The 12,694-nt window shown below is 56.2% G+C and overlaps 7 protein-coding genes across 7 annotated transcripts; 5 read left to right on the top strand and 2 right to left on the bottom strand.

Annotated features, from left to right (window-relative positions):
• Nucleotides 1-10: 10 nt before the first annotated feature.
• On the top strand, nt 11-873 carry SPRG_16206 (hypothetical protein; the record flags this gene model as incomplete). Its single annotated transcript, XM_012355476.1, has 4 exons — nt 11-58; nt 102-331; nt 384-487; nt 535-873. The coding sequence occupies 4 exons, from the start codon at nt 11-13 to the stop codon at nt 747-749; spliced, it is 597 nt and encodes a 198-aa protein (XP_012210866.1). The 3' UTR covers nt 750-873.
• A 173-nt stretch (nt 874-1,046) lies between these two features.
• On the top strand, nt 1,047-2,265 carry SPRG_21705 (hypothetical protein; the record flags this gene model as incomplete). The annotated part of the gene is made up of 5 exons (XM_012355475.1): nt 1,047-1,414; nt 1,458-1,632; nt 1,685-1,916; nt 1,963-2,159; nt 2,206-2,265. The coding sequence occupies exons 1-5, from the start codon at nt 1,086-1,088 to the stop codon at nt 2,263-2,265; spliced, it is 993 nt and encodes a 330-aa protein (XP_012210865.1). The 5' UTR covers nt 1,047-1,085.
• Nucleotides 2,266-2,309: 44 nt separating this feature from the next.
• On the bottom strand, nt 2,310-3,402 carry SPRG_16203 (hypothetical protein; the record flags this gene model as incomplete). Its single annotated transcript, XM_012355474.1, has 6 exons — nt 3,023-3,402; nt 2,937-2,978; nt 2,814-2,889; nt 2,659-2,763; nt 2,460-2,610; nt 2,310-2,413 (listed from the first exon to the last, which is right to left on the bottom strand). The coding sequence occupies exons 1-6, from the start codon at nt 3,382-3,384 to the stop codon at nt 2,310-2,312; spliced, it is 840 nt and encodes a 279-aa protein (XP_012210864.1). The 5' UTR covers nt 3,385-3,402.
• Nucleotides 3,403-4,260: 858 nt separating this feature from the next.
• Nucleotides 4,261-5,126, top strand: SPRG_16202 (hypothetical protein; the record flags this gene model as incomplete). The annotated part of the gene is made up of 6 exons (XM_012355473.1): nt 4,261-4,405; nt 4,454-4,473; nt 4,537-4,632; nt 4,674-4,856; nt 5,001-5,053; nt 5,102-5,126. 6 exons carry the CDS (start codon nt 4,261-4,263, stop codon nt 5,124-5,126), a joined length of 522 nt encoding a protein of 173 aa, XP_012210863.1.
• A 135-nt stretch (nt 5,127-5,261) lies between these two features.
• SPRG_16201 (hypothetical protein) lies at nt 5,262-7,020 on the bottom strand (the record flags this gene model as incomplete). The annotated part of the gene is made up of 7 exons (XM_012355472.1): nt 5,262-5,571; nt 5,626-5,855; nt 5,908-6,005; nt 6,059-6,238; nt 6,286-6,548; nt 6,599-6,846; nt 6,889-7,020. 7 exons carry the CDS (start codon nt 7,018-7,020, stop codon nt 5,262-5,264), a joined length of 1,461 nt encoding a protein of 486 aa, XP_012210862.1.
• Nucleotides 7,021-7,700: 680 nt separating this feature from the next.
• Nucleotides 7,701-9,664, top strand: SPRG_16200 (hypothetical protein; the record flags this gene model as incomplete). Its single annotated transcript, XM_012355471.1, has 10 exons — nt 7,701-7,793; nt 7,851-7,979; nt 8,031-8,278; nt 8,323-8,585; nt 8,637-8,816; nt 8,859-8,956; nt 9,012-9,241; nt 9,293-9,396; nt 9,444-9,542; nt 9,603-9,664. 10 exons carry the CDS (start codon nt 7,701-7,703, stop codon nt 9,662-9,664), a joined length of 1,506 nt encoding a protein of 501 aa, XP_012210861.1.
• An 863-nt stretch (nt 9,665-10,527) lies between these two features.
• Nucleotides 10,528-12,012, top strand: SPRG_16199 (hypothetical protein; the record flags this gene model as incomplete). Its single annotated transcript, XM_012355470.1, has 6 exons — nt 10,528-10,671; nt 10,716-10,963; nt 11,013-11,275; nt 11,322-11,501; nt 11,557-11,654; nt 11,704-12,012. 6 exons carry the CDS (start codon nt 10,528-10,530, stop codon nt 11,953-11,955), a joined length of 1,185 nt encoding a protein of 394 aa, XP_012210860.1. The 3' UTR covers nt 11,956-12,012.
• Between the last annotated feature and the right edge of the window lie 682 nt (nt 12,013-12,694).

Below are 12,694 nucleotides of genomic sequence, written 5' to 3'. Positions count from 1 at the left end.
CCTCGCCTTCATGGCGGGATGGCTGCCGTCCCCTGTGCTCTCGCTCAGCGTCCACTCGGTATTTTTCATCTCTTTATTGTTATCCCGTGACAGGCCAATAGGTTCTGGTGAACATTACGTCGCTCGTCTACAGCGTCTACTTTGGCATCTCGGAGGCGACGACTGTGCGTATCGGCCTTGCTCTTGGCGCCAACGAGCCCATGCGTGCGCACGCCATTAGCAATTTGGCCCAACGCATCGCGTTCGTCGCCGCGATCTTTGTTGCGGGTTTGTTCGTCCTGACACACAACGTGCTTCCCGCTCTCTTCATCAACGACCCCGACGCGATTGCGTACTACTCTCTTCTCAATGTGGACAACTTGTCCTAATGTCATGCCGTGTAGAGAAACGCAGCGCGCCTTGTATCTGCTCGCGCTCTTTGAATTTGTCGACGGCACAAACTGCGTTGTCCAAGGCATTCTGCGAGGCATGGGTCGTCAATCCATTGGTGTGTTCTTTCCTGCATTTGTGTACCGTGATCTCATCCACGTCTAGGTGCGTACGTGAACGCGGCTGCGTACTACGGCGTGGGGATCCCCATGGCGGCTCTCTTTGGCTTCTACTTCGAGGGCAACGTCTTTGGTCTCTGGACTGGTATCGCCATCGGCCTCTTCACGGCGTGCTGCATCTTTTCATGGATTTTGCGGGGCACGGACTGGCGCGCAGCCGCGAGGAATACATTCGATCGCATGGCCGACGCGTCGTCCTAGTACTAGTCATCGCGTGCAGCTCCTTGCCGTCTCGCATCACTCGCTACGAGGTAAGTCTGGAAATGCTCCAGCTGTAGACGCTCTGTCTCCAACTAATACTGTAGTATGAGTAATATGTTCAGGACTCGGACCAAATTCCTTTGTCGATCCAAAGTTGTGAAAATGGGGCTCGCATGTCACAGAGTCCTAAATGTGGCATATACACGCAGCATATTTGGTATATTTGGCACAAAATGCCACAAATAGGTGGCATCCTGTCCACGAGAGTGAACGTCCGAAGGACACCTACACTCTGAGCGGCCTGGCTGGGCGTTCTTCGTCACAGTAATTCTGGTCATGGCGAGCAAGATCCCCGCGACGTTCAAGGCCATCACGCCCTTCATCCGGCGCGCCGAGGAGCTCGACCGCGACCGGACGCGGCCCGAGAGCAAGATGGTCGCATACTACTGCCGGCAGTACGCCATGGAGCTCGGCATCAAGCTGCGCGAGAACGACGCGTCGGACGAGGCGACGACCTACCTGCTCTCGCTCATGGAGAGCCTCGAGTCGGAGAAGGCGGCGCTGCCCGCGCACTCGCAGGAGGAAGGACGCATCATCTGCGAGAACTTTGCCTTTGACATCTTCATGCGCGCGGACGAAGAAGACCGCGCCGGCAGCGCCAACAAGTACGACCACGCGTCGAGGCATGGGCTAATCCGTGGAAACTAGGAACACGGCGCGGACGTTCTACGCAGCGGGTAGCTTCTTCGACATCCTCAAGCAGTTCGGCATGCCCAGCGAAGACATCATCGAGAAGACAAAGTACAGCAAGTACAAGGCGGCGGATATTCTCAAGGCCATCAAGGAAGGCCGAGCGCCGACGCCTGGGGCTCCCAGCGAACAGGTACAACAAAAGTAGCCGAGGCTTCTTCGTTGATTTGCATCGTCCCGCGCAGATGGCCGACAACGCAGAGAGCGAGGCGCCAGCCCCGTTTGCTCCGACATCGTACGTCCCCAAGGTACCCCCGAGCATGGCGATGGCCCCGCCTCCGAGCATGAGTATGGCTCCACCGTCGCCGGCTGCGCCGTCTGTCCCGGACTTCCCCAACATGGCGTCGTACTCTTACGCACCCGAAGTACACGCACCTCCGATGCCTGCTGCGGCTCCTGCCTACCAGCCCCCGCCAGGTATGCCATTTCTGCTCGAGCACATATTTATCATCCTATGGTGTAGCTCCGCCGCGCCAGAGCTCTCCACCGCCGCCGGTGTACACGCCTCCCCCAGTGTACAATGCGCCCGTGATGACCCTCCCGGAGGCTCCAACGGCGCCGGTCGTGCGTCCCAGTGGGCCACGCCGTACGGGTGGGTGGTCCCAGAATGATATCAACGATGCGATGGAGTGTTCCAAGTTTGCGACGGCGGCGCTCAAGGTAAGTCGCTAAGTCACTGCGAATCTTACCGATGCGCCGTGTGTAGATCAAGGACGTTGAGCTCGCGATTCAGCGCCTCGAGCAGGCGCTGCAGTGCTTGCGCTAACCGAGCCGGTGGCATTTAAAATTTCTACGTTGCATGACGTGTCTCTACTCGCCGCTCTTGACTTGTGCGCCTTTCCGCGCCGGCAGCGCACTCAGCGTCGCCTGGGTCCAGTCCTGCGCGGTCCGGTAGTTGACGAGAATCTGGAACACTACAACGACAACACTCAGACGGCGGTGTGGAGATCAAATGGGTACCATGGTTGACAGTCAACACGCGCGTGGCCTGACCCATCTCGAGGACCTTGTCGAGCGGCAGCTTGGCCGTCGCAATCCCCTGCGCAACCGCCTTCTCGTAGGTCACGCCCTTGAGACGGTTGCGGTCGACGATGCCACCAATGATGTACACCTATAAATCATCCAAATCAGCCAGATCTTAGCAAACTCTTCGCAGTACCTTGTCCGATTGAAGCTCGTCAATTACGTTGGGCGAGTCGGCCGTCAAGTAGACGAGCGACTCCTTCCGGAAGACGTCCATATAGCACTTTGGCGTCGTGCTAAACTATATCAGAGGTCAGACATTGTGGATAACAGACAGTGCGTCGGCCGTACGGCGAGCCAGTCGTTGAAGCCGCCGATCTTGGTCAAATTGGCTTCGGCCTCACCACGCACCGACGTCACGTGCACGCTACGCCACGTTAGGCGCCTGCTCGTGCCACAACCGAGGAGGAATACTTTGCTGGCGTCTCGCTGCGCTTGTTGATGCCATAGGAGAACCTAGCCGGATTGAATGAGAGCCCTTCTGCGGATTCCGTCCGTACATGATCTGCTGGGTCAGCGACTTCTTTTCCTTGGAGCTCATGGCCTCTTCAAAGCCGCAGTCAATGACGATCGTGGGGCCTTCGGACGCAGCCATGAGGAAGGACTCGCGCTTCGCAATTGCGCGCTCCTTCCGCATTAGAACGGCGGCCTCGCTCATGTCGAGGGCCGGCTCTGGAACCTTTGGCCGCGCGGCCCGCGCCTCTTCCTTCTTCTGCTTCTTGCGCTCTTTAACAGAGACCCAGATCTCTTGCCGCTTTTGGCGGCGAAGTGCGCGCTTGCCGGACGTGCTGCTCACGGCGTCCGGCGCCGATGCGTCATCTTGGAGCGTCGGCAGAGGATCGTTGCTCATGTCACTTGCCATCGTCGTCCAGTCCAATTGTTGCACCGCAATGGTGACCGTAACCGGACAAACCGGTTAGTACCGGTAGTTGAGTCGCCCGGATACAACCAGTGGGATACAACCCATCTCTCCAGCATTCCAAGCACGAGCGAGAAGTTGGGCGGATTCACAGTCAATACCATCTTACTACTTAACTTGATACTAATAGTAATAAGGTATGACAATGTGACCCTTGGTTTGACCCAGTAATGTAATTAGTCATTAAAGTGTGCCGTTGTGCGTAGTACCACCGGCGTCCTTGGTCCTCATGGCGATCATGCTTACTTCTCCCTCCATGATGAATCGCACTCGGCCCACTTCCAACCGCTGATCACAATCCATGACCACCACGGAAGTTTCTACGAGTATATGTGACGGTAAGAAACATTTCCATTGAAGTCCGTCCCATGCACGCTAGAGTGGCGTGATACGTAGCATCCCTCGCCACATTGACTCTGTTTACTTGGTGTCCTTGACGACCAATCGCTTGCAGAGCTTGAACAGCACTTCGTTCAATTCTACTAATACGTCACTTCACATTCGATTACTTGTTGGGGACGGACGACGCCACTTTGGCCATTGGTGACGTTGCGCCATTGGAAGTGTGCGCTGTGTGGGCACGAGTCGATCGAACGCGTGCTCGGTCAAGGAAGCCGGGGCTGCTGGGCGAGACGTGACCGCCTTCGATTACGGAGACGTTGTCGAGCTCGTCACGTGGTGCGTGCGATGACGTTCAAGACAATATTCTCAACCACCTTTCTATGTTGCTCTGCAGACAATCGACCGTCTGGATAGCTAGTATCATTCCTGTACAGTACCTCATCGATTTCCATATTTAGAACTCATCATCTGGAGTCTATGTCGAGCCGACGCAGCGCCCCGCCCAAGCCGACCGTGCTCTCCATGTCGTCCGAAGGTCTCGCCAGCATCACGTTCACGGTCTCGGACAAGCGGCCAAAGTCTGCTCACCATCGCTCGCGCGCGCGACAGTCGAAGGCACGAGGTGCCACGTCACAAGGCAGCCCACTTCTGCGCAAAGCTGCAACGTCAGTCACGCCCACTATGCTCATGGTACACTCGCTGCGGCGACGTTTCTCCATTCGCATTTCCTAGGCGCTAATGTGGTATGAGTAGAGTGCGAATACGAATCCGTCGGGTGCAAACATCCAGAAAGGCTCGTTCCGCAAGTCCACTGCGTGGTCCGAGAAGCACGACGCCACATCAACAGCGGTATGTTTTTCTTGCGCCTAGCGATCACAATGGTCCTATAGAAGCCTCGGGTGCGCACTGACCCGAACCCACGCCACGGATCCGTGTCGCCACCCAAAGACACGTCGCCGTCACCACCACGCTGCGCAGCTGTGGACGGAAAGCGGTCACCACTCCAGCGCGATGTCCACCGGACAGCCGCGCTGGTAGTCGACCCCAAGCACGCGGTCGCCGACATTGAGCGGGTGTCTGGCGCCAAATGGGATGCAGCCCATGGCTTTGTGTGCCCAAGAAAAACTGTCACGGGCACATCGCCTCGCTCTCAAAGGAATACTCGAGTCGAATCATCGACCGACGGACAATGTCAAAATCCCGAGACGTGGGTGCAGCCGAGTACGCGGAACAACAAGCGTGTGGTCGGCGTCGGGGCTCGGCACCAGCGGTCAATGCAACAGACTAAAGTCAATAGTGCGCGAGACAGCGGTGATAGGACGCCACAAGCGCGCTGGCTCTAACCAAAACTAGTAGTATTTGACCTTGCGTGGCTGTGGATTCTCGTACACAAGCACCAAATAGCAGTCACGAAAACTCCATGATTGTGTTGATGTAGAACGGTTAGGGTTAGCAAGCTCAACCGGAAAGGCAACGATTTACTTGTCCATGCGACTCGCAGCGTCGTCAGCCACGCGGCGCCAGTTGGTTCGCGCAAGGTTCACTGTAAAGAAGACGAACGCTGACGAGACACCGATCGTCATGCCCATCCAAAGCCCCGGTACGTCCAAGTCGACGAGAAACCCGAAAAGAGCAGCTAGCGGTAGTCCAATCGCGCAGTACGCGACAGCATTTACGTGCGCTCCGATGGCCTGACGTCCCATGCCGCGCAAGAGCCCTTGCGCGGCCATCTTCATCGCATCCACGAATTGGTACACAACCAGGATGTACAGAGCACCTTGCGTCGTCCTAAGGGCACCAGCATGAATGTACTTGCAAAAGAGCAGAGACGAGATCACAAACCGGATGGAAGACGCGTCGTTGATGAACCACGCCGGCAAAACGAGTCGGAAGGCGAGAACAAAAGCACCAAGGACGGTCGCGGTAGCCGCGACAACGACGTACGACGCCGACACAATCAACTTGGCGCGCATCGGCTCGTACGCTCCGATCGCGTTGCCCAATCGGATCGTCGTCGCAATCGAGAGTCCGAGAAAGATACTGAAAGCAATGGATGACAGCGTCACCAAGACCTAGATACCCATTATCAGACAGATGTGACAACATGTGGTTCTTGGCGACGACCGAGTGCACGCTGATGGCTAGCACGGGCGACGGCATCCAGCCTGCCATGAGCGTGAGAATCTCGAGCGCCCACCATTCGAGGAGCATCATGGCCATGGCTACGACGTATACGAATCATAAGATACGCTTCAAAATGGGTTGGTGTCCACACCGGGAACGCCAAACCGGAGGAATTCACCAACGAGGCGTATGGCGTCGTGCCACTGCGAGGTCCACGAGGACCCTTGCGGCCACCACTGCCCATGCACTCGCGTGTACTTGATGTAAAGGATCGCAAGAAGCGGCAACGACGTATTGCAGACCAAGCGTGCATAAGCAATGCCGAGAAATCCTACAGACGCCTTGACATAACGCACACTCCGTGATGACGAGTCAAACCTGCGTCGGTGAAGTAGCAGAAGTAGTAGCCGACGCCAGCGTAGAGGAGGTTGCTTGTGATTGCAATGTACACCATGGGTGCAACAATGTGCTGGGCCTGCAGTACCTTCTTGAGGAGCTCGTACGTAAAGCAAAGCGGGAGACAAAACACGGTTACGCGCGAAAACTCGCCAGCCAGTGACGCCACGACCGGGTCTTGACCAAGCCAAACCAAAACGAGCCCCGCGTTATAGTTGAGAAAGAACATTGGAACGTAGGTCACCCTATTTTACACAAGTTGCAGCGTAACCAAACGATGACAAGGGGGACGTACGCAAGGACGAGGAGGCCGCACTGGAGGTAGCCACCGAGAAGGTTCGTCTTTCCAGCGCCAACAGCTTGAGAGCAAAATGTGTCCAGCGCTGAGGCAAGACCAAAGCCAATCGAGAGGCCTGAAAGGTTCAAGAACACGGTAGAGAGCGCGGCTGCGTCCACATACTCTTTTGTGACGGGCGATTCGAGGTGGCCCACGAGCACGACCGAGAGGAAGCCCGGAAGGAACTCCATCAGATACGTGGCAACCTTCACGACTTGTCAGTCATTTGTAGTGGATAGAAAGACTACCATCGGGTATGCGAGCTTTATAAGCGATGCAACCTCCGACCGCAGCGAGTGGGGCCCCAGAAGAAAGACATCGCTCGTCGTGGCTGCTTCGAGGTGGTCTGGAGGCAAGAGTGTCTTGGTTTCGGCGTGCATTGTCGTCCAAATGAATCAATGAGAGCATGATTCAATACCATATTTGCTTCGAGCAGATCTCCAAGTCTCCTGGCCCATTCGCAGTCACAGCGACGTGCTTTGGATGCTCACCGTGGGTCTTACAAACGCCACGGCGCATGTGCTCGGAAAGTTCCGTTGGCTATGAGTGGTGTCCTTGAGGATTACCACATGATGTGCCCGCGCTTCAGACTTGCATGACGTTTGTTCAGCGAACACGAGACGATAGAAGGGACCGCAAAACGTACTTCTGATTGGTCACCGCTACTAGTATCTTTGTTCCGAAATGACGCAGCGCGATGGCATAAGATGGAGGTGTGGTTGTGTGCCGTCAGTGAGGGATCGAATTTCTAGATGTATAGTTGTGCGCCAAATGCGTGATGAGTAGCACCCCCAGCCCTCGGTTCTGGTTGTATTTGTGCGAAACGTCCGCGTCCCCCACCACCAGAATAAAATCTACGGAACTATTATAATAGTTCTTTGAAGATGTAGAACATCTGGTCCTGGGTCCATGACTGTGTTGTTCTATGGCATGGACACAAAATTGAAAAGTGCTCCGTCGTTCATCTTGCTCGAGAGAAAGAAGCTTGGCCCGTAGTAAGCTGTTGTCCAGAAAAAGAGATCTCATAATGCTGGGCAGACTATACTCAAGGAACTTGACCATGGCGGATGAAGCCAGGAGCTTGCTCTCGACTGGCGCGTCACATGCCTACGCCACACCACCCGCCGACTTCAACCAGCTCACCCACCCGTTGGTAGACAATCAATGCATCGTATCGGCCCTCCTCGTTCATGATGCCAACACCTATTAGGCGACAGGCTTGCCAACGTCCTGCACGCCGACCGACAGCGACAGCGACGTCGAGGCAGCTATGACCCTCGAGACACCGATCAATCCACGTGCTGAGATTTTCGCTCTCCTCCACTTGGCAGGCCCCATGGTACAACCAACACCACACGTCGGCATCATCCGTAGACCTGGGATCCAATAGTTTGTGACCTTTTTGCTCGAGATCTTGCCGGGTTTCCTCTCCGTCGTGCTCGTGGGACACATCAACTCACCGCACACCAAGGAGTTTGTGGACGCAGCCACCATGTCGACTGTCTTCTTCAACGTCTGCGGCCTCTCGATCGGCGTCGGTCTCACAACAGCCATGGACACGCTCTGCTCGCAGTGCGTCGGTGCCGGCAAGGAGCATCTTCTCGGCATGTACCTCCAGAGCGGCTTCGTTGTTCTCTCGTACGAAGTGGATACAACGATGGCTCCAACTGACGTCTCTGTAGGCTGGCGTATGTGCCGATGCTGGTGCTGAATTGGCACACGACGTACTTTCTCGAAGCCTTGGGGCAAGACCCGATGGTTGCGACGCTCGCGGGCGACTTTTCCTGCATCACCATCTTCTCGCTGCCACTCATCTTTGTCTACGAGCTTCTCAAGAAGGTGCTTCAGGCTCAGGAAATCGTGTCGCCCATGGTTTACATTGCGGTCCTCAGCAACGCCATCTTTATCGCTGTCGGCTATTACCTTTGCTACGTCACCGACATTGGTATGTACGTAGCGTCAATATTCGCATCATTGACGGTGTTTGCTGCGTTAGGATTCCTCGGCGCCGCTTATGCTCGCATTGCGTGCAATGCTGCAATGCCGCTCTTCGCACTCCTCTACTTGGCGTGGCACCCCGTGTACAAATCGTGGTGGCCCACAGACACGTCGGCGGCAAGTCAGTGGCGTGACGCAGTCGCCCACGTTCCCGAATTCATTGCACTTGGTGTTCCAGGTAATCTCCGCATTTGTTTTTCCGTGACATTCTTTGTTTTAGGCATGCTCATGATTCTCATGGATTGGTGGGCATTTGAGATCCTTGCCTTCATGGCGGGATGGCTGCCGTCCCCTGTGCTCTCGCTCAGCGTCCACTCGGTACCTCTAAACATTTTGGCGCCTGTACCGTGATGGCCATCGCATGCTGTCATAGGTTCTCGTGACGATTACTGTGCTGGTTTACAGCGTCTACTTTGGCATCTCGGAGGCGACGACCATTCGCATCGGCCTTGCTCTTGGCGCCAACGAGCCCATGCGTGCGCGCGCCATTAGCAGTTTGGCCCAACGCATTGCGTTCGTCGCCGCGATCTTTGTTGCGGGTTTGTTCGTCCTGACACACAACGTGCTCCCCGCTCTTTTTATCAAGGACCACGACTCCATCACGTAGTGTCCAATGTGGACAACTTGTCCTCACGGCGCGGCATATACGTGTAGAAAGACGCAGCGCGCGTTGTACTTTCTAGCGCTCTTTGAGTTCGTCGACGGCATGAACTGCGTTGTCCAAGGCATTCTGCGAGGCATGGGTCGTCAATCCATTGGTGCGTTCTTTCCTGCATTTGTGTACCGTGATCTCATCCACGTCTAGGTGCGTACGTGAACGCGGCTGCGTACTACGGCGTGGGGATCCCCATGGCGGCTCTCTTTGGCTTCTACTTCGGGGGCAACGTCTTGGGTCTCTGGGCTGGTATAACGTTTGGCCCGCTTGCGGCCTACTGCATATTTTCATGGATCTTGTGGGGCACAGACTGGCGCGTGGTTGCTCGGCGTACATTTGATCGCATGGCTGGCGAGGCATCCGAGAAGTGAGCATGCCGTTTCTCCCCTTTGCCTTTCGAGCGAAACACCAAATGGAAAATTGCTACAAACGCAACGTATCACAATGTTTAATGTCATAAAGGTGTCGCGAACCACCAGGTTAGCACATAACGTTAACGTAGCCTGCTATGTGAACACAGGACACGCAGTGCGAGCCGCACGGTATACTCTCTTGCAGTCGTCGTGTATTGCGATCTTGCGCGACTCGATGTACCAAGTGGGCGGGAGAAGCACACTGTACGTGGACGACCCGCTCGGAACAGCGAGCACGTCGACGGCGGCAGCACGGGCTCGTCCGACCGTCAGTGTCAACGCCGACGAACAAGGAGCGTTAGGACCCCAATAGATTGCTCGAACGACCCCAGCATGAGATAGTTTCAACACCAACATGAAGGACAATATCCATGCATGAGTACTTGTTGTACACCTTCTCAGTCGAACGCGCGCTTGTGATTACGGCTCGTTGCCCGCGCCACGTCATAGTATCCGCTCGGTGTGTTGCCAGCCACCAATTCCAATCGAATGCTTCGTCGCTGATCTCTGCGTGGCGAGACCTCACAGCGAAGATGTCCGAAGCGATCATCATTCGAGCACTCATCGTCACCCATGCCCGCGATGGACTGGCGCCAATGGAACTCGCTTGGATCTGGCGGCTTGCGATACCCAAATTGCTGCCCACTGATTGGTCCAATTTTTAAACCACTGTCCCAGGCATGCATGGGATTATAATGCAAATATTCAATTCTTCCTACAAACAACCGTTTCCACACAATAAATTATTATTTAAATTCGAAGCGCACGAACAACAGATTGGAAAGGACCCGAGCTCATATTTGTCACTCTCCAATTGCACCATGAGCGACGAAGCCCAGAGCTTGCTCCCGACGGACGCGTCGCCTGCGTACGCCCCGCCGCCCGCCGACCTCGAGAAGGCCATCGAGACGCCGACGAGCACGCGCGCCGAGATCGTCTCGCTCGTGCAGCTCGCGTATCCGTTGGTAGGCGACATGCATCATCTTGGCGCTCATAAGCATCCATGTAGGTCGCGACCTTTGCAATGGAGTTCCTGCCCGGCTTCCTCTCGGTCGCGCTTGTTGGCCACCTCAACTCGGCGTACACGAAGGAGTTTGTGGATGCGGCAGCGCTCTCGACGGTCTTTCTCAACGTCTCTGGCTTGTCGATCGGCTTTGGCCTCGCGTCGGCCATGGACACGCTCTGCTCGCAGTCGGTCGGTGCTGGCAAGATCTACATGCTCGGCGTGTACCTTCAAAGTGGCATGATTGTCCTCTCGTACAGTGCCTGTCCGTCCACACGGCTTGTTGAACCTCGTGCACTGTAGGCTCGCGTACATTCCGATGGTGCTCATGAACTACAACACGACGTACTTCCTCAACCTCCTCGGCCAAGACGCGATGGTGGCGTCGCTGGCTGGCGAGTTTTCGCGCGTGACTGTGTTTTGCCTCCCGAGCCTCTTCTTGTACGAGCTCCTCAAGAAGGTGCTGCAGGCCCAGCACATTGTCGCGCCCATGGCTTACATCGCGGTCGCGAGCAACTTTATCTACATCGGCGTCGGGTACTACCTCTGCTACCACACGAGCCTCGGTACAGTTCTTATTGCTTGCTTGGCACATCTCATGAGACGACGTAGGGTTTATTGGCGCGGCGTATGCGCGCTTGGTGAGCAACTTTTGCATGCCGCTCATGGTGCTGCCGTACTTGCTCTGGAACCCGGTGTACACGACGTGGTGGCCGGACGAGCACACCATGTCGTCGCAGTGGGGTGAAGCCTTTGCCCACGTGTACGAGTTTGTCACGTTTGGTGTGCCGGGTACGACCCCCTTTTTGAAACTCGAAACATACTCATCACGAACGGTGACACGTAGGCATGCTCATGATGCTCATGGAGTGGTGGGCGTTCGAGATGCTGGCGCTCATGGCCGGCTGGATGCCCAATCCCGTCCTCTCCATCAGTGTGCACTCGGTAAATATGCGGCTGTCAACACAATCTTGATAAGCGACGGTGGTATTAGGTCTTGATCAACCTCTCGGCCATGGCGTACAGTCTCTTCCTCGGCATCTCGGTCGCCACGACGATCCGAGTTGGCAACGCGCTCGGTGCCTACGAGCCGCAACGCGCCAAGGCGATCGGCAAGGCCGCGTACTGCGTGTCGTTTGCCGCTGCCATGTTGGTCGCGACGTTCTTCCTTGCCACCCACAACGGGGATGCGCACTTGGAATGGGCGAGTAGGCCAAAAGCTGCTTGCTTGATTGAAACTTTATAACCTCTAAAAAGAAATACAGACCCCGCCGATCGATTGCTAAAGGGTCGGGTCTCGCATTCTATTGCGTCGGGGCGCTCCAGGGCGCGAGATCGCGCTGTGCCGCTGCTGCTGAGGCAGCTTACGGTTGCAACGGAGGCCCTACTCGGGTATCACATAGTGCTCTCCGCGAATAGGCCGCTGGACTGCGTAGAAAGATGCATTGCGGGTGCCGAATGCCAACGACAGATCGCAGTCGCCGCAACCGCGGAGCTGCTTCGCATGGCTCAAACAAGCGCGCTCTCTGCGTACACGAGACATGCTTCGTAGCTCCATACACATTGCCAATTACTAGTATACTTAAACATGAAGTTTAACCTTTGTTGCTTCATCTTACTTGTACGGAGTGGCCACCGGGCACACGCTTCGTCGCATCGGACGGGTCGAGGCGCCGCGTGGCATGTCGTACATCGAGCATTAGAGGCCGTTGCCGCCATCGTTTTTACCACAGCAGCCGGCGCGGTGAGCAGCGACCCGCAGCGGTCCTTGAGCAGGCACGCCGGCGCGTGGTGTCGCAGCGGGGTCGTGGGCTCCCGACGCGGCACGAAAATGAACGAGGCGGCGGTCTGGAGGACGAGCCGAGCGCGCCGCCGACAAGCCGACGACCTGGAGAACTAGCCGCGCGGGTCGAAAACGAGGCAGCTGTGCGAGGGCGCGACGAGCTGAGCGCGCTGTGGACGAGCTGGGCGCGTGGGCAGGACAT

This window comes from Saprolegnia parasitica, assembly GCF_000151545.1.
Source record: "Saprolegnia parasitica CBS 223.65 unplaced genomic scaffold supercont2.249, whole genome shotgun sequence".
Classification (NCBI taxonomy): Eukaryota; Oomycota; class Saprolegniomycetes; order Saprolegniales; family Saprolegniaceae; genus Saprolegnia; species Saprolegnia parasitica.
The sequence above is the reverse complement of the archived record's forward strand: the minus strand, read 5'-3'. Positions and strand labels throughout refer to the sequence as shown.